At 35.9% G+C, this 27,540-nt stretch overlaps 1 protein-coding gene and 1 pseudogene across 1 annotated transcript in view; one reads left to right on the top strand and one right to left on the bottom strand.

Moving 5' to 3' along the window:
• Window positions 1-27,540, top strand: part of GUCY1A2 (guanylate cyclase 1 soluble subunit alpha 2) — a 324,528-nt gene that overhangs the window by 196,364 nt on the left and 100,624 nt on the right. Inside the window, exon 5 of the mRNA XM_045837914.1 lies at window positions 4,442-4,927. Coding sequence (XP_045693870.1) covers window positions 4,442-4,927 — 486 coding nt within the window. The remainder of the gene's footprint in view (window positions 1-4,441; window positions 4,928-27,540) is intronic.
• LOC123820095 lies at window positions 9,894-9,991 on the bottom strand (annotated as a pseudogene).

Below are 27,540 nucleotides of genomic sequence, written 5' to 3'. Positions count from 1 at the left end.
TTTTTGTTTTAGTCATCACATATGACTTAGACAACTCAAGAGGACAAGAACAACCTGTTTTGTTTACTTATATTTTGAGTCTTCCTGTTCCTTTTTCCTTCCTGATGCTGTAAGTTTCCTTGTCTTACTATTTTTTTCTGTTTAAAGATCTTTCTTTGGCCATTGAGAGTAAAGGTATGTCTGCTAGGACAAAGACATTTAGTTTTCTTTGTCTGCAAATGTCTTTAATTCCCTTTTATTATTGAAAGATAGTTTGCACAGATACAGAGTTTGCAGTTGACACTTTTATTAAAACTTTTTTAATATCAACAAATTGATATTAAAAATCTTTCTTCTGGACTCCATAATTTCAGATGAAAAATCTACTGTCATTCAATTTAGAGTTCCCATAGGCAATGTGTCAATTCCTTCTGGCTGCCTTTTAAATATTTTGGAATTTAGATTTTAGAGATTTAACTAGGATGTGGCCTGAAGTGAATTTCTTTGAGTTTATCCTATTTGAGGTTCATATGGCTTGTTGAGTCTATGGATTTATATCTTTCATCAAATTTGGGACATATGCAGCCATTAATTCTTCAAATGCTTTTTCAACCCTCTTCTTTCTTCTTTCCTTCCAGGACTCCTATGATGAAAAGTGGTGTATTTTTTGTTATCGTCCTATAGGTCTTTCAGGCTGTTTATTTTGTTTTCCAGTTTATCATCTCTGTTCAGGCTGAGTAAATTCTATTGAACTATCCTCAAATTCACTGTGTCATTTCCACTCTATTTTTGAGCCCACTTAGTAAGTTTTCTATTTTGGTTGTATTTTTTAGTTCTATAAATTCAATTTGGTTATTTTAATATCTTCTGTTCTTTTACTAAGGTTTCTGTAATTTTTCATTATTTTCAAAAGAATTTGTAATTGCTTATTGAAATGCTTATGGAGGTGTCTTTAAAGTTCTTGACAGATAATATCAACATCTGATTCATTTGTGTTAGCATTAATTGATTGCCTTTTCTCATTCAAGATGCAATTTTCCTAAGTCTTATGATTTTTGGTTTTCTTTTATGTCCTGGATAGTCTATTATGTTAGAAGACATTAAATCACATTTAAGTTTTTTATTTTAAGAGAAAAATATCCTGTTTATGTCTGGCACCCAGGTCCTGGCTTACTTTTGTAGGCTCTAGTTGCAATGACAGTGTAATTTTCTGAGTATATATGGTGCTATTTTCATCTGCTTGGTTTACTCCATGCTTTGGGGGCTCTCACTGGTCCTTATTAATGCTGCTTGATGGGGCAAACCAAGCTCCCTGATGCTAGGTATCCTGGTGCCTTTATGTGAAGGAGGAGATCCCCGCTCCTCAAATGTCTCAATAGATAAAGAGTACTTTATGGCTGGGCACTTACTGTGGTAGGATGCCTCTCGCTGCTGACTCCAGCCATGTGAAGCACAAGGAGGGGGCTGTGAGAGGGCAGAATCTCTGGACTGTGAGAACAGAAGTTTCTGAGCTGGGCACTTGTCTCCTATAATTTTTCTTTTTTGCTAGAGCCAATTCTTCAAAAGTAGATGTTACTCTGTGAGAACAAAGGCCCTTCTGGAGAGCAAGGGCATATCATTCTGTTTGTGCTTTTCATAAATCACATCCCAGAGATCTGAAAGATCTGAAATCACAACTAGAAGTGACCTTTTTACTGACCTGAATTGAAGCGATGAAATAGCATGCAAGTAGTTGTTTTAGCTAAATACATCGATAGCAACAGCTTCTCTCTTTTAAATTGTCTATTGTGAACATCTTATAGGGTGTTTGCCATCACATTGATTCATGCTGAGAATTGTTATTGCTTCCTCCAACCCCCTACCCATTACACTTCCTCACTGGTTTAAAGTATGTCCTATGAAGCTAATCCAGCTTGGGTTTGAATGCTGATTCTGCTGTTTATTAGCTGTGTATTCTTAGCAAGTCTTTTTAACCTCCCTAAATCTCATCTGAAAATGAGAATAGTAATAGCTATCATAAAATAAGATTCAATAACTTAGTACTTAGCCAATAGAAAGTACTCAATAGATGTGTTGAGTTAGATAAAATCCTTATCAACATCATTATCCCCATTTTATAGATAAAGAAACAGTCCTGGAATGGATAACTAATTGAATCTAAGTTCATTTGCTCACTTAAAATGTCAGGAAAGCTAGAATTCAAATTTAGGTCTGACTTCCCACAAATCCTTCTTTTCTAACCATTATATGATACTGCTATAAATTACTATCTTGTGAAACTTGAGTCTCCAGGAGAACATGGGTCATTACATGTTCAGGTTATATAATATAAGAATGTATAGTATAGAGTCATATGACCTAGACACTCTTAATTTTCAGTTAATTTTTTTATTATAGTGGTCAATGTTCTCATAGAGATATCCATGCATAAAAATAGAAATAACCGGGTCGTTTAACAGAACCTGAAAACCAAGCTTTGTGATATAATGACTTTCAGTCTTTTTTGCCCAGAGCCAAATAGTCCCCATTGTTATACTTACCAGTTTCTGAAATCTGCTAGATTTAAATACAGTTTATTTATCTTATGCCTTATGTTATTTCAATAAAAGTTTAATGTAACTTAGGCTACAATAAAAACTTAGAGTTTAATGCAGCTTTATACAACTGTTTCTGCTGTATTAAAAAGTAATTCCTACAATAGTTTTTCAAGTTGCTAAATTAATGAATACAGATCACTGTGAACTTCTGAGTTTATATTTATAATGTACAAAGACAATTCAAGAAGAATAATTTTTTATTTTTTAATTAAAATAAAACTGTGTTTATGACAGAGACATAAATGGTCCAATTAAATTTACCTAATTACTAAGGAAAAAATCACTGATGAAAAATATATAAAAATAGTAAGTTATGTACTATGCATATTGGAGCTTTTGTTTCATGAGTTATGTTTCTGTAGTGTGGGAGGTAAGCAACTAGTTTTTCACTCAGGCTCTGCTGAATCAGAGATTCTGAAAAAACAACAACTAATAGCCACATATAAATCAAGATTATATTGATGTTTTATATTTTTGAGATAGATATATAATAACATATTAAATTCTTTGTAAGTTCAACACTTGCTACATATAGCAAATAATATATATTATTTATGCGTATACTCATATAATTCCACATTTTAAATAATAGAGATATAGGCAAAAGCAAAAAAGCAGAAGGTCCATTTGTAATGGGAAATGTGGAGGTTGACTCATAGGAAGAAAAGAGAGATAAAAAGAAAAAGGAAGAACTAATGAGGAAAATAAGGAAAACCAGTGGTGAGACTAAATGAAGAGAGATTATTGGAAATAAGTGTAAATCAGAAGAACAGAGAGAAGGAAGGAGAGAACAAGATGGAGAAGGAAAAAAATGATTAGACGGAAATATGAGGAAGGAGGAAGAGACAGACCCTAAATGGAAGTCTAAATCTTGGAACATCAGAGGTCTGCTTTTACCTTAAATGTTAAGAAAAAATTAATATTCTAATTTTTTACTATGAAGTTGTATATTTTGTGAATGTTGATTGTTACATAAGCCTTTAATATTCCAACAATGGGAAAGTATATATCATTAATAGCACCCCTTCCCCGCAAAGCAAATTAAGCATATATAAAATAATCTGGAAGTAGTTTTCAGTATGGTTATTTTCTTTGTATTCAAACCATAGTGAGCAGTCTTTTGAGAATTCATATTGAATTGAAAGTGTCCTGTTTACACTATTCTATGTTATGTAAGTGTGGCTCCCTCTTCACCCCTATACTGTGATATCTTTGAAAAGAGAACTTTATTTTATCTTTTTATGCTTATCATCCAGAGCTGTGCTAGTAAATAGAAAACAGCAATTACTTCAGTGAATAAATGAGGGTATCATGTGTAAAAGATGAAAGACCAAACACTAGAAGAAACTTTACATAGAGTGAGCATTTCAATTATAAAAAATTATAATATCAAGCAAGATTTCAATTTTATTTTCTTATTTAGATTAGATATTAGTGATTTGTGCAGGGGGAACATAATAAAATGTAGTTGCAGACTTTGAAATCTAAATCTTTATAGTTTTACCCCATATTTCCCCTTTGCTTCTCATTTCATCTACTATCCTAAATACTTCATGCTATGAAAAATAAAGAAAAATAAATTTATTGAGTGCATTCCATGTTTTCTTGTTTTATTTCTCATTGATGTCACTGTTCATTGCAGCATTGACTTTCAAAAGTGGACAAGTGGGAGACACTAACAATGTTTCTATTCAGAACCATGAATTTTACAGTCTCTGTAAATCATATATAAATTTGCTTGTATGAATGCAGGAAGTCAGTGTGGCTTATAAAACATTTCTTGTTCTTCCTCTTTATCAGATAACAAATTTTTGTGAATCTCTTATGTGAAGAGCACTGATCAAAATTCCATGTTAATTTTGCAGGTGATGGAAGTCAAAGGACAAATGATCCATGTCCCAGAATCAAATTCCATTTTATTCTTGGGCTCTCCGTGTGTGGACAAGCTGGATGAACTCATGGGCAGGGGTCTGCATCTCTCAGACATCCCTATCCACGATGCCACCCGAGATGTCATTTTGGTTGGTGAGCAGGCAAAGGCCCAAGATGGCTTGAAGAAGAGGATGGATAAATTAAAGGCAACTTTAGAAAGAACTCACCAGGCACTTGAAGAAGAGAAAAAGAAAACAGTGGATCTCCTATATTCTATTTTCCCTGGTGACGTAGCCCAGCAATTGTGGCAAGGGCAGCAAGTGCAGGCCAGAAAGTTTGATGATGTCACCATGCTCTTCTCGGACATTGTGGGCTTCACAGCCATCTGTGCTCAGTGTACCCCCATGCAGGTGATCAGCATGCTGAACGAACTGTATACCAGATTTGATCACCAGTGTGGATTTTTGGATATTTATAAGGTAAAGGGGTTTAGTTACTTATCTATTAGTAACTTTTAATAGCAAATTGTGATCTTAATGAAATTGTGAGGATATAATTTTGTTTTTTATGATTGCTATCTATTTAATTTAGAAATCTGTACAGATTTCTGCTTTATTAGAAAACTTTCATTATGAGTTGATTTATAGTATTGATATACTATAGGTAACTGAATCATGATATTGCTCAGGAAGGAAAAATTTGTAAAGCTAGTATTCATTATTAAAAAATTAAACTCGCTGAATACTAGGCAACTTTTAACCACAGAATGTCTTTCTTAGAGAGTGGGATTTCAATATGAGCTAAGAATTATGTTGATAGTTAAAAAGAAGCAGTAATTTATGCTGAAATATACATTGTGTTTTCAGTTATATAATGGTTAATCAGTATTTTGCATTGCAATGTCAATTGAGTCCTTCTAATTCTGAAAGAACACATATAAGTATTCTAGCTGTTGCCCAAATGACAAATGGCTTTTGCTGGAAGGACCTTAAATTTCAAAACTAAATAGTGGAAAAGCTTTGAAAATGAGTACTAATCACCACTGGCTGGTCTGCTTTGATGAATTCCTTATTAATTTCTTATTAAAATCACAGCATTATATTGCATGATTCAGGTCCAAATCTGCCTAGTGAATAATTCTGTAAGTTTACATAGAATTTCACAAGGAGTGCACAATGTCAGGACGCATGGCTTTATTATATGAAGGACAGAAAGTATGTTTAGTATATATAAATAGTAGTGAACTGTAGGTTTTTGTTTTCTTCTTTATTAATCCATCTGAACCACTATTTCTTTTTATAGTATGATCTTCACATAAGCATATTTGGAAAGAACCTGCTGTTTATGTTGTTTTCATTAAAGTGTATCTCCTTTAGAGAAAGGTGTTCTTTAAGCATTATATGTAATAGGTGGCCGATGCTAAATATTTTAGTGAGTCTTTTTTGAAGGGTAACTATTCAGTGTGAAGTGTATATGAAGGATTTGCTTTGTTATACAAAATAAGAGTTCTTATAAATTATTTTGAACTTTCTTATAATTTATTGTTATATAATTTATGGTAGAAGTAGCAAAATGTCTGATCCTGAACCACAGACACACTACAATGAGTCTGTCATTGTCATACCCAGCCATTTCCAGGAGGTAGAGCAGGTCAGCCTGAGTTTGCCAGCACTTTTCTCCCTCCAGGCTTGGGGCCTTAGTGCTCTGTTTCTGCCACCACCAGTCTCCTCCCTCTGAACCACTCATTTGCTTTGTTAGCTTCCTCCAACTGAAGTAGTCATATTGTGGTCCTAAGTTCATATACCTAAATGAGACTGACAAACATAAATAGGTTCTCCTTTGGAAAAATATGGAAATCTTTGATTTAAATATAAGTATCAGTTAGGTTTTGAGAAAAGAAAAAATGTGATGTTTTCTGAGGGTACCAAAACAATTTCAAGGTTTAAAATACAAGTTTAGTTAGATTTTTAAGCATCAAATATAGCTTCTGTTGTGATAAGCTAGGACATCTCACAGGGAAAAAAAAATCTGTGGGAATATCCTGTATAACCCTCAAATTTTCATATGTTATTAAAGCATGGACAGTTCCATATAGTGATAAAAATTATCAGCAAGTTTTATTTTTTAATATATTTTACTGATTATGCTATAACAGTTGTCCTATTTTTCTACCTTTTATTCCCCTCCAACCTGTACCCTCCTCCCACCAGCATTCCCCCACCTTAGTTCATGTCCATGGGTTGTACATATATGTTCTTTGGATTCTCCATTTCCCATACTGTTCTTAAACTCCCCATCTATTTTGTACCTACCATTTATGCTTCATATTTTCTGTACATTTTCTCCCATTTTCCCCCTCCCCATCCCCCCAATAAGCCTTCATATGATCTCTACTTCTGTGAATGTGTTCCTGTTCTAGTTGTTTGTTTAGTTCATTTTTTTGTTGTTGTTTTTTTTTTAGGTCCAGTTGTTGATAGTTGTGAGTTTGTTGTCACTTTACTCTTTGTATGTTTGTTTATATCTTCTTTTTCTTAGATTAGTCCCTTTAACATTTCATATAATAAGGGCTTGCTGATGAACTCCTTTAACTTGGCATTATCTGGGAAGCACTTTATCTACTCTTTTATTCTAAAAGATAGCTTTGTGGGATAAAGTAATCTTGGATGTAAGTCCTTAAATTTCAAGACTTCGAATATTTCTTTTCAGCCCCTTCTTGCCTGCCAGATTTCTTTAGAGAAATCAGCTAACAGTCTTATGGGAACTCCTTTGTAGGTAACTGTCTCCTTTTCTCTTTCTGCTTTTAAGACTCTCTCCTTATATTTAATCTTGAGTAATGTAATTATGATGTGCCTCTGTGTGGTCCTCCCTGGGTCCCATATCTTTGGGACTCTCTGGGCTTGCAGGATGTCCTGGAAATCTATTTCCTTTGCCAGATTGGGGATGTTGTCCTTCATTATTTGTTCAAATAAGTTTTCAATTTCTGGCTCTTCCTTTTTCTCTTTCTGGCACCCCTATGATTCCTAAGCCTCTCCTCATTTTTTTGAAATCTTGTTTCTTCATTCTGTTCTGTTTGAATGTTTATTTCTTTCTTCTGCTCCAAATCATTGATTTGCATCTGGTTTCCTTCCGTTTACTGTTGTTTCCCTGTACATTTTCCTTTATTTAACTTTTCATAGCCTTCACTTTTTCCTTTATTTTGCAACCATACTCAACCATTTCTGTGAGCATCCTGATTACCAACGTTTTGAAGTCTGCATCTGATAGGTTGACTATCTCTTTATTGCTTAGTCATGATTTTTTTGGAGCTTTGATGTGTTCTTTCATTTGGGCCATATTTTTTTGTCTCAGAATGCATGTTATGTAGTAAGGGGTGGAGCCTTAGGTATTCACCAGAGTGGGGCAACACAGCTGTGTTGTGGTGCTGTATGTAGGGGAGGAGTCCGAGAGGGAACAATGCCACTTGCTTAGTTCTCAGCCAGCTTTCAGTCACTTCCTCCACTACCCACAAGCAAATTGGGCCCTTCTGGTGCTGATTCCCTGGTGGGTAGGTTTATATATGTTCTAGGACTCCATGGGTCTCTCCAACAAACTCTCCTGTGTGGCTGGGAGTTTCTCCTGCTGCCTCAACCCCATAGGTTTTTTCATTCAGGGGTTTTAAGGCTTTATTTCCCTGTGCTGAGACCCTGGGTTGCATGATCTGTCTGGCTCCCTAGCTGTTCCTCCTGGTTTATCTGCATGCAAATGTGGGACAGTACACTCTGCCAGCCACCACTTTGCCCTGAGTCCACTCTATACTGGCTGCCTATCTTGGCCCCTCCTACTGGTCTGGATGAACGTTTCGTCTTTAACTCCTTGGTTATTGGACTTCCATATAGTTTGATTTTCTGGCAGCTCTAGTTATTTTTTGTTTTTAAATTTACTGTTGTCCTTCTTTTGGTTGTGCAAGGAGGCACAGTGTGTCTACCTATACTTTTATCTTGGCTGGGAATCCCCCATCAAGTTTTAAATTACAAAGTGGAACTGCTGTTTGTCTGATCCACTTAAAAGTTAAAATATATATATATATATAATATATATATATTATATATATATATATATATATAAAATATATATATATAATATATATATATAATATATAATATATATATATAATTATTTTAAAAAAAATATGGTTTACAAATTCTCTTAAACAGACTTTGCTTATGAAATTTTAGCAATAAATTGTAAAGTAATATGATTTTAGAGCCTGGTGTACTTAACATATCTTTGTTGCCAATGTGTATCTTGGACAGGTATATAGGGCAGCTTTGAAGTTTATTCAGGGTTATGGGGGTTGAGTTTTAGGAATCAGGCTGGGGAACACTGGACTGTGTGCTGAAGCCAGAATAATAATAGTATGGCCAGAGAGGGAAAGACAAAATTAAGAGTGTAGGGGGAAGAGTATTATTTTGGTATAGGATAGAACAAAGTATATTATGAGAACCATAAGAGGAGGAATGTAAATTAGAAATCTTGTATCTGACCTTTTAATTTTAAATTTCTTTTTTTATTGTTGTTCAAGCACAGTTTTCTGTGTTTTCCCACTACCCTTCCCCACCACCTCCAAAGTTTAAATTTCTAATCATCATAATCATTCTAGGTAATTTTGTAGAAAATATAAAAGGTGCTATTACCATGAACTATCTGGTAAAGTTTTAATTAGTATTGAAAAGAAAAATCTCAAAGCCAATACAATGTTTTAAGAACTAGAAATACACTGATTTTATAATATGTTATACAATTTTGCTAGGTTTAAAGTATGTGAGAATTTTTGTAAAATAATCATACCATGGAGAAAACTATAGCTCACTTTTGTTTTATGTTAGGAATGTAAAAGGAAATGAGGTAAAGCTGAATGCCAAGAAAGAATGAGTGAAAGACAGTGCCCCACAGGGGACATTTGAAGACTCCATTTTCAAAATGTGTGGTTCTTCCATTCTTGATCATCTTATTTTCCATGGTTCCTGTCACTAGGGAGATGATGCAGTGGTGAATTATAATTCTGGTGGTGCAGTTCAGCTAAATTGGGCTATAATAGAAAGGCTCTGCTAAAAATAATCAAAACCTTCTATAAAGCAGGAGGTTTAAGAAGAAGCTGTAAATTTTACTGTTCATATTTCAAGCACTGAGAAAATTAAAGCCTTTATAATGTTTGGCTGCCAAGGTCTTACAGGTGTATACATAGTAAATAAGAGCTAGGTAAACTGAAGGAAGCACAGATTATAATTTTGACCTTCTTATAATTAAAAATGCAAATATTCAGTAAAAGTCAACATAAATAGTACACTATAATATTTTGCTCCTCAAGTGTTATAGGGTACAGAGAATTAACAAAATAAAGAACCAGTAACACTAACTTTTTAAATCAATGGCATGCAGATAATAATAATGGCATTAGATATTTCTTAAAATATGGAATGCTTCACGAATTTGCATGTCATCCTTGTGCATGAGCCATGCTAATCTCTGTATCATTCCAATTTTGGTTATGTGCTGCCGAAGCATTTGGTATTAGATATTGAAGCAACCTAATGTGGGTTTTGTCTTGATTTATGTTTTGCCTCTGGCAAGCTGTTCAGTGACAAACAAGGGAGAGAAAAGGAGAAAGATGAGTCCATTTTCATGCTTCTCTCATTCCATTTAGACAAGGTTATGGTATCCCAGTGCTATCTTAAATACGCTCCTTAAGGTTCTCATCTTTTCACCTTCAAGCACTTTCTTTACTTATCTCTAGTTCTATTACTTATAAGGTCCAGACTCTACAGCAGCACTTGTATTTAGTGGTAAATGTCTACCTTAGCTGCTACCATCATTTCTCAGACAGTTGTATCTGGACATACTCGAGTATGTATGATGTGATATTTTGTATCTTTTTGCATATACGTAACTATAGTCCTCTGGTAGTTATTAGAAGAGAATAAAATATAATCTCATTTAATCTCCCATTACTAATATGTAGAGTTGTTACATTATCTTCATTTTCAGATAGAGAAACTGAGTTTTAGGAAGGTTAAATAATCCAGATAATATAGCTCATAAATCAGAATTTTAGCTAAGCCTTGTCTGACTCTAGAGCCTACAGCATTTCCACAAATCTAGGTTGTGTTCCAGACAAAGATGAAATCATAAAAACAAAAAGTAGAAACTGTTTCAAAACTAGGTTACACTTCCCTGGCCAGTGTGGCTCTGTAGGTTGGAGCATCATCCAGTAACTAAAAGATTGCAGTTCGATTCACAGTTGGGCTACTTACCTAGGTTGCTGGTTTGATTCCTGTTCTGGGCGTGTACAGGAGGCAACCAAGCGATGCTTCTCTCTCACATTGATGTTTTCTTCTCTCCCTAAAAGCAATGAAAAAATGTCTTCAGGTAAGGATTAAACAAATAAATAAATAAATAAGTTACATGATCGATAACTACGCTTATACTGTCAAGTGATGAGAAGAACTCTATGACCATAAGTTCAGAGTTTTGAGAAGCTGCATCTTTAAAGTTGGGGACTCTCTCCTGTCTGCCATCCTCCCTTTTTGTCAGAAACCAGCTAGCATCTTCTCCCTTAACTCTTTTTATGCACAAATAGCAACAGCGTACCAAGAAGAGAGAGTGGGATCAATAATTTGAAGTGCAGGCAATAGGGATATAATTTTAAGATAATAAAAACTGAATAATGAATCTTTTTTCAATAAAATCATCACAGGCAACTCTGAAAAATGTTAGTGTAAAATATTTCCCCCTGTTGGTGTGGAGTAGGGAGAAATCCCATATTAAAACCCAAACTCACTGTTAGGGGACACAAGATTTGGGGATTGAGCACAAGGTGACAATACCCATAAAAATAGGGCTAGAAAACCTATTAACATCATGTACATTTCATTTAATTTACATATGTATATTGTCCTGCTTTGGTCTCTCTTTAGTCTATTAATTATAGATTCCTATTAACAATAGCTCCTTAACTACTTGGTAGAATAATAGTCTGTACATTCTAAAAATAAATACATAATGCAGAAGTAAACAGGATAGATATCCATGATAAAATGGTTTATATATAAGACAATCTGCATTCACTTTTGAGTGGGCATGTTATTGTCTCAGGGAAACTGAAAGGCAGGTGAGCCCTTGGGATTCAGATGTCTTGGTGCAGACCGCTGAGGCTTTGCACTGATGTGTTAGCAGTTTTTAAATTGGAAAATGAGCTATATTAGACTTGAATCCCCATCTTTAGCCTCCTGAGTAAGAGCTGAAATGTCTGTTCACATCAAGTTACAAGGCTACAGAACTCTATGCCTCAAGAATTTTGATTTGTCTTGCCGTTTGGTAATATGGAGCTACTAAAGCTGGCTGTTCACTGGACCATCAGCTAGGCTTCAGAAAATAAAGCAGAATATTAATATCACTCCAGTGTTGAATTGGATTTTGCATATGAAAAAAATGAAATGCTTCCTTTTTCCCTTGTTTTGTTTTATGATAATAATGTCTTTTAAATACTTAGGTACTTGGTTTATTCTTGGAATTTTATAAATATGTATATAATATTTTACTCCATTTCCCAGCACAAATGCCAGGTCCATTTAGCAAAGAGTGACTATTTCATTTTTTCCCTAAGATTTACATATTTTCTGCTTTTGAAATGAAAAGCTACTAAAGATTTATACCAGTTCATTTTAGTGAATTCCATCAACCTCAATGCCATTTACTTTTTCTGCTATTTTAGTGGAAAGGAAGTAACAGTATCTTCTAGTAAGTTTAGAAAAGAGGGGTTTCTGAAGTAAAAAACATTCAATTCATTTATTCACTTAATAAACATTTTTGAATCAGTCAAGAACAGGGCATGATTAACATATAAGCCTATAAAATGTTATGGAAATTAGTATATATATTTAACACAATTTTACTGAGTAGAAAAGAACTAATTGCTGTGCTTTAGAAGCTAAAGTGAAAGTCAAAGATAAGTATTCTGCTCTGGCAGCTCTTCTACTTGGGGGATTACATTGTCAATTTCAGAATACCATAATGCCCTAAGAATTACCTGACAAGGGTTTTGCTTCATTTATATTTTTCCCCTTGGCAAGCACTTAGGCTGAAGATAAGGGACAAACAAGGGGCAGGATGGATCCTTTTCCCTGTTGCTCTCATTGCATTCAGCTAAAGCTGCTGAATCCCAGTGCTATCTTAAGTACACTGCATGGAATTTCATCTTTCTACCTTTAACCACTATTTAACATCTGTGCTTCAGTTTTGCCATCTGTAAATAGACTAATTTTACCTACCACATAGTAATATTGTATGAGCTTTTAAATGAAATATATATAAAATGCTTATTACAGTGTCTGGTCCAAGGCAGTAAATGTAAATGTTAATTGTCATTCCTCACATAGGTATTTCTGGGTATATATGGGGAGTGGGTATGTGTTTTATATGCATACATCTGTATGTGCATGTGTTTGTATGTACATAAAGATGGTATAGCCTAGCGCTGGCCAGTGTAGCTCAGTGGATTGAGCACAGGCCTGTGAACCAAAGCATCACAGTTCAATTCTCAGCCAGGGCACAACCTGTGTTGCGGGCCAGGTCCCCAGTATGGGGTGCGTGAGAGGCAACCACACATTGATGTTTTTCTCCCTCTCTTTCTCTTTCCCTTTGTCTTTCTCTGAAAATAAATAAAATCTTAAAAGAAAAAAGATGGCATAGCCAGTGCTTATCAGAAAAAAAAGATAAAATGCTTATTTGCTTAAGTTCATTCTTTCAGATTATTAGAATTATATTGTATGCCAGAGAAAGACTGAAGGAAGCATTAGGGAGAGAGGTAAGAGTCGGGGGCAAAAGAAATACCTCCCTGAAATACATTATTTGTCTTGTCTTCACTGAGTCCTCATGGATCCTCTTTCTTGAAGATGGGCCCATAGTTCATCTTCATGTGTTAGTTTTATATATATAGCCTGAGCTACAATATGAAATTTGTGAAGGTAATTCTGTTTCTTCAAGTAATATTGGCTTGTACAATGTCTATGACCTGAAATGTTAATTTTTTATATTCTAATATGACATCCATCATTATTTTTTTCTCTATTTAGAGAACATTTTTTTGTACTCATGCAAATTCTGGAACAGTTATAAGGCTAAAATAATTTGGATTGCCAGGCAGAAATCAAAATTAATAGCGTCTTGCTGAATTTCTCAAAGTGTTTTTGGGTGGTTGTTTTTATCCCTGTTGATTTCTTGAAAGATTTTATTTATTTAAGTTTAGATTGAGGGGAACAGAGGGAGGAAGAGAGGAAGAGAAATATCAATCAGTTGCCTGTCATATGTGCGCCCAGCTGTGGGCAAAGCCACAAACCAGGGATGTGCCCTGACTTGGAATCAAACACGCAACATTTCGCTTTGCAGGATCATGCCCAATCAACTGAGCCCCACTGTTGATTTTTAATTTTCTAAAGAGTATTGGCAATTGCTCTGTGATTGATTTTTTGATTTTTGTAATACCAAGAGTTATGGAGTGGATGTTTGTGTCCTCCTTCAAATTCATTTGAAGCCCATCTCCCAATGTGATGGTATTTGGAGGTGGAAACCTTTGAAGGGTAATTAGGTTCAGGTGACATTATGCAAGGGGCCTTCATGATGAGATCCATGTCCTTAATAATAATAAGAAGAAATCAGGATTCTCTCTCTGCCATGTGAGGACACAGGTGACCATCTGCAAGCCAGGAAGGGAGCCCTCACCAGTGAACCAAACCAAATTGGCCAGTACCTTGATCTTGGATTTCTCAGCCTCCAAAACTGTGAGAAAGAAAGTCCTGTTTTTGAGTTCCTAATGTATGGTATTTTGTTATAGCAGCATGAACACAACAATATGCCAAAAAATGCATACCAATTCTAAAACAGTCTGGAAATTTATGATAGAAGTCTCTAGCAAGTTTTCTTAGTGTATTGGGTCCATGTTGCTAGGTTACCTCATGATGAAAGTGAAAGATTTTTCACTAGCCTTATAAAGTTTATGTCATTACAGAACATCTCACTTTTGTGTATCCATAAGCTGTAAAGAAGTTAAGTCCTGAACTAAACTGTCTTTGCTCTTGTAACTAGCACCTTTATGTGTAGTATGAGGAAGTAGCTTTTAGGTAGTGTACATTTTGTTATTATAAGTTTTGCTACCTAAATACTTACTCCTATATGTTTATTTAAAAAATTCACTTAAAACATAACTTTTCTTTATCAAAAATTACTGCCATTAAATGATCATTTACTTTACCCTGAGGTCATTTACCTGAGGATTTCAGACAAGCTTCAGAGTGTGAATATGTCAGTTATATTCCCATCAAGTTTTATAATTCCTAGATATTGTATGAGTTTACTAAAATAAATATTGGTCTAGATGAGACACTTCTCACTTATCTGATAGGGTAGCCTCAAGGCAATTTGAAAATCTGATTGAATTTGATAGCTTGTATTACCTTTTCACCAAACCTTTAATTAATGATGTTCTGTAGGAGAAGTTCTGCACATTATTCTCCCTGTTTGCCAGTTAACAACAGCGATTTAAAGAGTGCAAATTCCTTAAAGCAAAATGGAATTCACATTTACTAAATACAAATTGTGTTCTAGACACAATGCTAGTTGTCTTAATTGTGATATCTTACTTCTTTTCCAGAAGAACCCTCTGGGATGTGTCCTCTTATGTCCTTTTTGAAGATTGGTTTAGTAAATGACAGATGTTGTTGGAATTTAGTTCTGATTCAGCTAAAAGTTTATATTTTAGAAAACAATGGTTGAAATAATTTATGAATCAGATAGCTCTTGTTCTTAATTAGTCAGAGGTAGGCCTAGGTCCAAAGATTGTTCTAGCATTTGTGTGTCTATCTCATTAATTGGTATCCTGTATCCAGTAATTTTGACAATCACCAGGCAACTTTTATACTTTTAAAATGAGAACAATGGTATGTCATAGGATTGTTCAGAGGGTAAAAAGAGGTAATAGCACACTGGCTGGTGTGGTTCAGTGGATTCAGTGCTGGCCCATGAACCCAAATGGCACTGGTTTGATTCCCAGTCAGAGCATATGCCTGGGTTCTGGGTCAGGTTCCAGATTAGGGACATAAAGGCAACTAATCAATGTTTCTCACCCTTTCTTTCTCCCTACCTTCCCTTCTCTATGTAAAGTCTTTTGAAAAAAGCTAATAGCAAAAGGCCTTTATAATGAACAAGAGGTCCTTGATATTATAGTTGGGGGATGAGTTTGAATTCTTAAATTGCAATTTGAATTTTAGCATAGAGTTAAGATAATAATTAGTCTCTTTTTTGAAGGCACTCAACAAATCTGCACTACTTTTCTTTTTGATATATTTTATTGATTAGCTATTAAAACCAATAGTGAATGCTATTACAGTAGTCCCATCTTTTTCTTCACTTTATTCCCCTCCACCCTTAATTCCCACCAGCATTCCCCCACCTTAATTCATGTCCATGGGTCATACATCTTAGTTATTTGGCTTCTCCATTTCCCATACTATTATTAAACTGCCCCTGTCTATTTTGTACCTACCATTTATGCTTTGTATTTCCAGTACCTTTCCCCTATTCTTGCCCCTCCCCATCCCTGCTAACCCTCCATATGATCTCTATTTCTGTGAATCTGTTCCTGTTCTAGTTGTTTGCTTAGTTCAGCACCACTTGCTCAGCTCTCAGCTGGCTTTCTGTCACTTCCTCCACTACCCACAAGCAAATTGGAACCTTCTGGTGCTGATCCCCAGGTGGTTGCTTTTGTGTATGTTCTAGGACCCTGTGGGCCTCTCCAACGAACTCTCCTGTGAGGCTGGGAGTTTCTCCTGCTGCCGCCTCAACCCCCACAAGCTTTTTAAGTCAGAGATTTAAGGCTTTATTTCCCCACACTGGAACCCTGGGTTGTGCAGTATGTCTTGCTTCACAATTGTTCCTCCCAGTTTATCCTCACACAAATGTGGGATCAGCCACTCTACCTGCCAGTGCCTTGCCTGGTCTGCCAGCCACTACCTTGCCTATCCCAGTCCTCGAGCCACCACCTCACCACAAATCCACTCTACCCTGGCTGCCCATCTCCACCCATCCTACCTGTCTGGATTAATGTTTCTTCTTTAACTCCTTGGTTCTCAGACTTCCATATAATTTGATTTTCTGGCAGTTGTGGTTATTTTTTGTTTTTAAATTTGTTGTTGTTCTTCTTTGGGGTGTGTGAGGAGGCAAAGTATGTATCTACATCTCCATCTTTTATATGTGTGGACTTAATAGTAAGATTCATTTTTTTTTAGCTCCAGAAGACTAAAAGGGATTTCTCTGCAGCAGTTAGGAAAGTAATTTCAATCCAGTGGAAGATCCTCATGAACATCAGTGTCCCAACAATGAAATAGATTGGCAACTGTATGCTCTGGTCATTCAAACACAGGCTGCAGTCTTTTGATGGAACAAACAAAAGAAATTCTCTAAAGGTGACTTTATTCTATGAGATTCTAAGATTATAAATACTGAATGCTGGAACTATGTGTAGTTGGCTTGGAAAATGTTTCCAAAGTGCAATTCAACCCTGCTGACTTCCTATTAATGATTGGGGAATATGTTTATTTTTGTAAATGTTTTTGAAAGTACAAAAATTATCATTTAATTTTATCTTAAAGTCAAATATTTGGTTATGAATGTTTATACATTTTAATGCATTTTTCAAGCTTTGAAATTATTAACATGGTTTTGAATAAGCTAGAAAATTGTAAGAAATCACTAAAGCAGTGAAGTAGTGGGATACAAAGTCAATATTCAGAAATTGATGCAGTTTTGTACACTAGCAATGAAATACCAAAAAGAGAAACTAGGAAAAAATCTCATTTACTCTAGCAACAAGAAAAATAAATAGGAATAAATTTAACCAAGCAGGTAAAAGACCTGTGCTCAGAAAACTATAGAACACTCGAGAAAGAAATTGAGGAAGATACAAATAAATGGAAGCATATACTGTGTTCATGGATTGGAAGAATTAACATCATTAAAAGAGCCATACCAAACAAAACAATCTATAGAATGAAAGCAATCCCTATTAAAATACCAATGGCACATTTCACTGATCTAGAACAAATATTTCAAAAATGTATGGGACCAAAAAAGACCTTGAATACCCTCAGCAATCTTGAGAAAGAAGAACAAAGTTGGAGGGATCACAATACCTGATATAAAACTATACTACAAGGCCACTATAATCAAAACAGTCTGGTACTGGCATGAGAATAGAAACATAGATCAGTGGAAAATAATAGAGCCCAGAAATAAACCCATGTCTCTATGGTCAATTAATATCTGACAAAGGGGGCATGAGCATACAATGGAGTAAAAAATAGCATCTTTAATAAATGGTATTAGGGGAACTGAGCTGGTACATGTGAAAAGAAAATGAAACTAAACCACCACCTTGTACCATATACCAGAGTAAACTCAAAATGGATAAAATACTTAAATATAAGCTGTGACACCATAAAAGTCCTAGAGGAGAACATAGGCAGGAAAATTTCAGATGTCCCATGTAGCAATATTTTTGCCAATACATTTCCTAGGGCAAGGGAAATGAAGGAAAAATAAACAAATAAGACTATATCAAATTAAAAAGCTTTTGTAGGGCTAAAGAAAATATCAAAATGAAAAGGGAACTGACCATATGGGAGGATACATTTGCCAATGATACAGCAAACAAGGGCTTGATCTTCAAAATATATAAAGAACTAATATGACTCAACACAAGGAAGATAAATAATCTGATTAATAAAATGGGCAAAAGACCTGAATGGATAGTTCTCCAAAGAGGACATGCAGAGGGCCCAGAGACATATGAAAACATGTTCAACATCATTAGCCATCAGATCAATGCAAATTAAAACCACAATGAGATACCACCTCACACCTACCAAACTATCTATCAATAAATCAACAAAGAACAAGTGCTGACTAGGATGTGGGGAAAAGGGAATTCTGGTGCACTGTTGGTGGGGATGCAGACTGGTTCAGCCACTGTGGAAAACAATATGGAGTTTTCTCAAAAAACTAAAAATGGAACTGCCTTTTGACCCAGCTATTCCACTGCTGTGAATACACCCTAAGAATCTTGAAACATCAATTTAAAAGAGCTTATGCACACCAATGTTCATAGCAGCGCTATTTACAATAGGCAAGTGTTAGAAACAGCATAAATGCCCATCAGTGATGAATAAATGAAAAAAGTGTGGTACATTTACACAATGGAATACTACTCAGAAGAAAGAAAAACAGAACTCCTACCTTTTGCGGGAGCACAGGCGGAACTGGAGACTATTATGCTAAGTGAAATAAGCCAGTTGGTGAAAGACAAATATCAAGTCATCTTAGTTATAAGAGGAATCTAATGAAAAAAATAAACTAATGGACAAAATAGAACCAGAGACATGGAAACATGGAACAGATTGAGAGTGGCCAGAGGGGAGGAGGAAGCAGGAAAATGGTGGAAAGAAGGAGAAGGGACTCATCAAAACACATGTATGAATTGCCCATGGACATGGACACTGGTGTGGATATTGACTATAGGAGGGGAGGTGGTCTTGGTGGAAGATGGCAAAGGGGGAAAATTGGGACAACTGTAATAGAATAACAATAAAAATAAATAAATAAATCACTAAAGCAAAATTCTTATTAGACTGCTGCTTTCCTTTTGTGTGTGTATGTGTTTGTGTATGTATGCCTGTGTGTTGGAATTTGTGAAAGCTACCTAATAAAATAATGCTCTTCTTTGGATGGACTGGGAGAATATTGTGCTAAGTGAAATAAGCCAGTCAGGGAAAGACAAATACCACATGATTTCACTCATATGTGAATCTAATGAACAAACTAAACTAACAAATAAAATAGAGACAGACTCATAGATAGAGTGCAAGCTGACAGCTGTAAGGTGGGGGCTCAGGAGGTGGAGGGATTGAGCCAAAAAAAAAGGACTCATGGACATGAACAATAGTGTGGTTATTGCAGTGGGTAGGGAACTGGGTGAAAGTAGAAGAGGGTATCAGGGAGATGAGTGGTAATGAAAAATATAATTAAAAATGTCAGTAAAAACTTAATGCTGTTATTGAGGTAATCCAAAGCAGTATTTTCAACATTTTTTATTTGATACTCAAAGTTTAGTATTATACAGGTTTTTTTCTGCTGTCATAAAAAGAAAACTTTGTGCATCTCCCCTTTCCACTTATTACTAGTGTCACTGCCTTATAAAAAATAAGGCATATTTCAGGCATCTGATAAAAGAAGGTCCTTTGACCTTTAGGAAGAGACCAGATGAAGACTGCTGAAGTTACTTATGATAGTGCAGTCAATGACAGTTAAGTGTAGGGGGAAGGGTATAAGATATTAAGGCTGAAAAGCTACTTTTAATTCTGTCTTTTTAAATTAAGTCACATGACCTACCTGTGCCAAGCTTCTACTTCCATAAAATGGGAACTTTTTGGTCTCACATTTTTGTTACAGGTGACACATCTGGAATCATTCATATGAAAGCAGATGAAGGCTAGATAGAGTATGTTGGAGAATTTGCCATGAAGGGAGGGAAGGAGATTGTCTTAGTCCATTCAGTCTGCTGTAACAAAAATACCATATAGTGGTTGGCTTTTAGACAACAAAAACTTACTTTTCACTTTTCTGGAGTTTGGGAAGTCAAGCTCAAGATGCTGGCAGGTTGAGTGTCTAGTGAGGGCCAACTTCCTACTTCACAGATGACTGTCTCTTGCTGTCTCCTTACATGGTAGAAAGGACAGGGAGGACTCTGAGATGTCTTTTAGGAGGTAGTTAGTACTCTTGTCATAATTTAAATACATACATTTCCAGGGCTGGCAAGATATATACAAGAAGCTTGAGTCAACGTTGGAATCCTGAAGGAAGTAGTCAATTTTGTCTACTTAATGGAAATACTTCCATTGCATTGTTTATGCAAATCACCTGATCACTGGAATATGTTCTTCTTTTGGCATTATGCAGGCTTAACCTGATTTGATAGAAGAGACATATTTTGGAGTCATTGAACAATGACTGATTTTGAAAGGTATGTTATACATTATCTATAGCTCTTGATAGAGATGTTTATAATACACTTGGACTCAGTCATAGTCCTCTAGGTGTCTGTTATAGCAGCCCTGTGCTAGCTCCTGCAGGACTTAAAAAAGGTAACTAAGATATTGTACTTGCCTTCAAAGTTAAATGACTTAGCCATCTAGACAGGAAGGTAGTAGAGAAAGGATGAACACAAGTGACTGCAGTATAAGACATGTAGAAGTCAAGTTGTATTGGGACTCCAAAAGAAGCAAAGATGGTATCATACTGAAGGACTGGGGGTGATTACTTTCATAATAGATACGGCTTGAAAAATGGATGTAGAAACATGACAAGTTTGACTCATGGAGGAGGGGGTGGGGAAGGCTTTCTTTCTAAACTATACTTAACCTGGAAATGGAGGTTAGATTATGTTCTTTTTTAAATGAATTTTTAATAAAATATTTCTACTTGATTTACTAATTGGGCTGTACTATCTACTTTAAGAAAAAACTATTTTTAAAGCAGTTTTAGATTTACAATAAAACTAAAAGAAAGGTACAGAGATTTTACCATATATCTTCTGCCCCCATAATCTTTGGAATTATAAATATCACTCACCAGAATGGTATATTTTTACCAAGGATGAACCTACATTGACACAGAATAACAGCCAAGCTCATAATTTACCTTGGGGTTCACTCTTGATTTCACAGTCTATGGGCTTGGGTAAGTGCATAATGACATGTATCCATCATTATAATAATATACAGAGTATTGTTACTGCCCTAAAAATAATCTGTATTCAGCCTGTTTATCCTATCTCCTCAGTCACACAAAAACTGGTCTTTTTATGGTTTCTACAGTGTTAATTTTTCCAGAATGTCATATAGCTGGAATCATTGGCTTTTTCAGATTTGCTTCCTGCACTTAGTAATATGTATTTAAGTCTCCATGTCTTGTCATGGCTTGATCAGTCATTTCTTCTCAGTATCAAATACTAATTTATGCCTGGATGTACAGTTTATCCATTCACCAACTAAAGGACCTCTTGGTTGCTTCCAAGTTTCAGTGATTTTATATAAAGCTGCTATAAACATCTGTGTGTAGGTGTTTGAGTGGGCATAAGTTTTCAACTTCTTTAGGTAAATACCCAGGAGCACAATCACTGGATCATATGGTAAGGATATGTTTAGTTTTGTAAGAAACCACTAAAATGTCTTCCAAATAGGCTTTACCATTGTGCTTCTCAAAAGTAATGAATGAGAATTTCTGTTGCTTCACATCCTCATCAGCAATTGTTGTCAGTGTCTGGATTTTGGCCATTTTAATAAATGTGTAATAGTATCTTATGTTGTTTTAATTTGCATTTGCCTGATGACATATGATATGAAGATCTTTTCATATGAATTTTTTCCTTCTGTATATCTGCTTTGATGAGGTATCTGTTAAGGTCTTTGGACTGTTTTTTTAAAAACACAGTTGTTTTTTTATTGTTGAATTTTAGGAGTTCCTTAAATATTTGTATAACAGTCTTTTATCAGATGTGTCTTTTGCAAATATTTTCTCCCAGTCTGTGGCTTGTCCTTTCATTTTCTTGCTACTGTCTTTCACAGATGTTTTTAATTTTGATAGTTTACTTTATTAGTTCTTTCTTTTATAGATTGTGTGTTTGTTGTATCTAAAAAGGCATTTATATTGAGTGATCAGTAAAAGTGATCAAGGTTTTCTTCTGTGTTATCTTCTAGGAGTTTTATAATTTTCCATATTATACTTAGGATTGTGATAAATATTGAGTTAATTTTTGTGAAGTGTGTAAGGTCTGTGTCTAGATACTTAGTTTTGGCATGTGATGTCCGGTTGTCCCAGCATTGTTTGTTGAAGAGACTATCTTTGCTACATGTATTACCTTTTCACCCTTTTCAAAGATCAGTTGACTATATTTTAGGGGGTCTATTTCTGGAAGCTCTATTCTGTTCCACTGACCTATTTGTTTATTATTCCAGCAATACTACACTGCCTTGATTACTGTAGCTGTATAGTAAGTCTTGAAACTATTCACAGTTGTGACATCAACTAACATTATTTAGAAATTAATTCTATATGTTTACTGAAAATTATAAAGTTCTGGTAAATCAGGAATCCCTGGACAATGTTTCTTAAATATAATAGACTCAATAATTATTTTTATAAAGAGTGAATGGATGAAGTTCAAGTAGAACAATAACTTGGAATAACATTGAGTTATTCATTTTGATTGGGTCATGGACTAATACTGATAATGGTAAATAAAAGTGAAATACTGAAGTTGTGTTATTGAAGATCTTAGAAGACAATTTACTATACAGCAGAAAGAAATTTTCAGTTGCCCACATCTAACTTGAGAATTTAGAAAGAAATTTTGACTGGATATTTTAATATATTTTTATTTGCTAGCCTGCTTCAGTATTAAACAGTCTTTATGATAAACAACCTGGAGCCTACCAACTGTATTTTCTACATGAGTGAGATTCCTGGGCAGGAGCTGGAATTTACTTTGATAGATTTACTGAGAGTTTTATCAGAGCTTTCTTTGATAGGCAGTCATTTGGATTCTATTTTCCCTCATTTGGGAATAGTTCCCAGGTCAAATCACTGTTCTATTTATACACATGACCTCATTTTCAGTGCTGTATCAGCTGAGCACTATAGAGACATCCTTAAAAGAAGTAGTATTTGGGTCAGAAGCATCAACCAAAATGATTTATTAGATAGATATTTAAAAAGAATGAAGTGATTTTTTTGAAGCTTTAGTAGTAAATTTTTAGTTAAAGTTGTTCCCATTTCAATTGCCATACCATTATGCAGTTCACTTTGGTGTATTTAATTAAACTGAACAAACTTTCTTGGATCATTGAATACCTACTGTGCTAGGTGATTCTCAGCATTTGGGTGTGTGGGGCAGGGGCTAGAAGTTGTAGTTTAAAGTTCTGACAAATAAGAAAATGTCTGGAGAAGTTTATTGTCCTTTTTTGGGGGGTGGAAGAGAGAAGAGAAGGAATATATGGGAATGGCTGGGGTTCAGGATAGAAGTACTTTTCTCTGAAAGCTCTTTGTCTCTTTAAAAAAAGATGGATATTTGGATGAGTATTATAAAATTTTTAACTCACATAATACACCAGAAGTCTTCAAACTTTGAGAATCAGAAAATACACCTAAGAACATGTGAAAAAGCATGCAGCTGGGCCTTATATCTAGATTTTGATTGAGTAGATATAGGTGGGACCTGGGAATCTAATTTTTAACAAGTACTACTGGGTGATTCTTATGCAGATGATCCTGAGTTTTGCATTTGAAAAACTTGCCTAGAGGACAATTCCAGACCACACTTGTAGAAATCAGATGTAATTTAAAACTATCAATAAAATTCTCATTGAGCATTCTAACTTTGTGCCCCCTTTTTTAGAGTTGGGTGACAAGAGTGTGGCAAAATTCAGGCTACCCCATCCTGCCAGTCGTCACCTATGGTGCCTCAATTTTCTCCAGAACATCTGGTACTTGTGAGTGACCTGTGTGCAGGAAGGAGGCCCCCACCACATCCTGTTAATGCTGGGAGGAGTTCCCTACAGAGATCTGATTGATAGTGGGGCAGAGGTCCCAGGCTGTACCTGGTGTGGGAGTTTGGCTGAAAAGGTGATGACTGAGAAGTGTGCTATATTCTCAAAGGAAGCAGAAGAGATGAAGACAGTAATGGAAGTGGTAGATGAAAAGCAGGTGGAGAGACAAGAAAGCTGGAGGAAGAAAAAATGGAGCAGAAGGAGATACAAGAGAAGATGATGCAGTGATGTCCATGTGGAGAGCAGTAGAGGTTAAGAGAGCAAATGAGGTGGCAGAGGTGAAGGAGGTGGTAAGGCCACAGCCACTGAAGGTGATCTCTTCAAGGACTTTCTTCAGTCTAGAATTAGAGACAGTGAGTGCCTAGGCTGACAGGGCCTTCCTCCTGTCGGGGCTCAAGTCTGGGCCAGTGCTTAGGCACCTGAGGGAAGGTGTGGGGTTCATCAACCAAAATAGTCCCACATTCTGGGACACGAACTTTTAGAATAATGCCTCCTAATAGCCATGCTTAAGGACTACAGTACAGATTTCCTGAGGTTCCTATCAACTAGCAGTGAAAGAGTTTAGATATCTCAGGACAGACTACAAGTTCAAGGTCTTCTTTTAAACAAACTCCTACTACAGAAACAAGTCAATCATTAAAGAATACAGTGTCAGATGTTTTATATGAATGGCATTTCTTGCCACTCTAAAAATAGGACCAGAACATATGCCCCAAATCCTTCATTAGCAGGAGCAGGACATCATCTCTAACTTCTTCATCTGGTCCTCAGACTACAGCCTTCCAGAACCTGACAATATTGCTATTATTACAGGGAATCTGTAGCCCAACTCCTGCAATACTACCTGGTATGTGAAGGGAAATCAGACTACTTTCATCAGGGCAGCTTTTGAAGATACTCAGCCTATTTAGGTATTAGGTTAATTAACTCTACCTTTGAAAATTGTCCCTGTACCAGATTACCTGCCATCAGCTGTTGGTCCTGTGCTTAGCCAGCAGTGATGTGTGTGTGCTGGCCTCTCTGCACCTTGGCCCCTCTGGCCCTTCAGTGCCCTCAACTTCAAGCATGCAGCTTTCATGGCCATGGCTACCACTTGGTTCAAGCCAAGAAAATGATGCTGAAGACGATGCTGTCTTTGTCTACATAGCTTGAACTTTTCTCTGTGTCAGGGCTTTCCTACCTGTTTCTTTTTATTTTAATCTTCATCCGAGGATATGTTTATTGATTTGAGAGAGAGAGGCGGTGGGGGGGGAGAAATATTGATGTGAACCTATGTGAGAGAAGCATTGATCAGTTGCCTTCTGTTTGCACCCCTACTGGGATCAAACTCACAACCTAGGAGTGTGCCCTGACCAGAAATTGAATCCGCAACCTTTTGTTGTATGGGACAATGATGCTCCAAACAACTGAGTCACCCAGCCAGGGCCTTCCTATCTGCTTTTGATAAAGGAGCTTGTAAGTCATATTGGAGGACAATCAGTACATCTTCAAGAACTGCAACCTCAAGAACAATGACAAACTAGGCTCATGCTTGCTGTCTGTGGCAAATTACTCATCTTCAAATATGTCCAGTGGATTATCCATAGCCTTAAGACCTCTGCTTGGCCACTACCACCTGGAGTTTCATCTTTGGCCAGGAGCCCATTGCACCCACCCTGCTGAGTAACAGGAAAAATAGACATAAACAGTGGTGAGCCTGTGTGAGGGGAAAGGTAAAAAGTAAGCGGCCTCTAAATCTACCCAAGTCAATTGTTTCCTGCTCTTCTGCTACTGATGAGTCTTTATGAAGGCCTACATAAATGCTTTACCATTTCTGCTGAGTCTTTTGAGTTATCTGTGTCCAGACCACCATCAACTCCAGTGGCTGGTTTCTGCAGGACTGCTTGTGGACTCAGGCTCCCTGCAACCATTGGAAAAATGAGCCCTCTTTTCATATCACTCAGGAATGGTACCTAATATCAGACAGGTGATTGGGCTGGCAGATGTGGCTCCATTATCTCAGCAAGGGTGGATATGGTAGCTCTTCTGAGAGTTACGTGTGTTTAGCTACAGCCAATGAACCCATGAAGAATATGGTGCATTTGCCAGCCCATTTTTACTCACCTGATCATGGCCGGTGACCAAGTGCTCTGTAAGATTGTAGGAGATAAATGAATACTTTTGTCATCTTTAGGCATCATCTGCCTACATCTTATTCCAATATATTTCTCTTTCTCTATTTCTGCCCCTCTCTTTCTGTTTTTAAAGACACTAGAAACCAGAAACAGAAAGCAAAATAAGTGGAAAGGTAGACTTTCTAATTTGCTTTTCCTCTAGGTAATATTGAGAGAGAGAGAGGGAGGGAGGGAGGGAGAGAGAGAGAGAGAGGGGGAGGGAGAGAGAGAGAGAGAGAGAGAGAGAGAGAGAGAGAGAGAGAGAGAGAGAGAGAGAGAGAGAGAGAGAGAGAGAGAGAGAGAGAGAGAGAGAGAGAGAGAGAATTTCCAGTAAGGTAGAGTGCCAGAGTTTTCTGGCCCTCTGCTCTTATGACCCCTCCCCAAGTTCTCATTCATAATTCCTACAAAGTTCAAAGAAAGAGAGATTCAAGACTCTGGGACTGAAGGACTGATGTGGCATGAGTCCTTTGGGACAGAGATTATTAGTTGCCCTGTTGTATGCAGTGTTCTTTTAGGATAATCCTAACCCTAATACCACAGTCACCTCCCCTACAACACACACACTTCTCCCTCTCCACTGTGCCCAGATTTCCAAGAAACATCCTAGATATTTCTTGAGCATTATCCTGGAAGAAAGGGGAAAAAATGTTATGGGAATGAGAATCTATTAAGTGATAAAGTAAATTCTTTTATATGACTAATGTAAAATGAAAAGTAAATGAAAATGATGAATGCATAGGTCTAAGAAATTTATTTATACCATGTTTATTTCTGAAATAATGAGAGAAATTTGACAATAAAGTGTTGAGAAGAAGATATAGTGAGACAGGTAAATTCTTTAAAGTTTAACAAAAGCAGGTCTAATAATATGTGGGACAACATTTGTATGTAATATTGTTAGTACTTAAGTCTTCTCTTCTATGTTCAGAAAAGAATATAAGGTTTTTCAGACATTTGCATAAGTACTGTTTTTTCCATCTCCATGCCTAGTTTAGCCATCGTTGTTCTTGTTTAAAATTCTTGAAGGAAAGGTTTGAGATACTGAAAATGAAATGAAATGCACTATTTTAGATAGTATTTAAATTGTATTTAAATTTTTATTTAAAAATACTGAGGTAATTATAAAGGAATTCAAAATACAGTCCTCTTTTAGGGCAGTTTTTTGTAATATGTTTACAGTGTCAATTTATTTTACTTTGGTTTTAACTCAAGGAAACATCCTCAAGAACAACTGTAATTGATATATAATGC

Source organism: Phyllostomus hastatus, unplaced genomic scaffold (assembly GCF_019186645.2).
Source record: "Phyllostomus hastatus isolate PE091 unplaced genomic scaffold, TTU_PhHast_1.1 phas_contig_113, whole genome shotgun sequence".
In the NCBI taxonomy this organism is placed as follows: Eukaryota; Metazoa; Chordata; class Mammalia; order Chiroptera; family Phyllostomidae; genus Phyllostomus; species Phyllostomus hastatus.
Note: the sequence above shows the minus strand (reverse complement) of the source record. Positions and strands in the feature narration are given on the sequence as shown.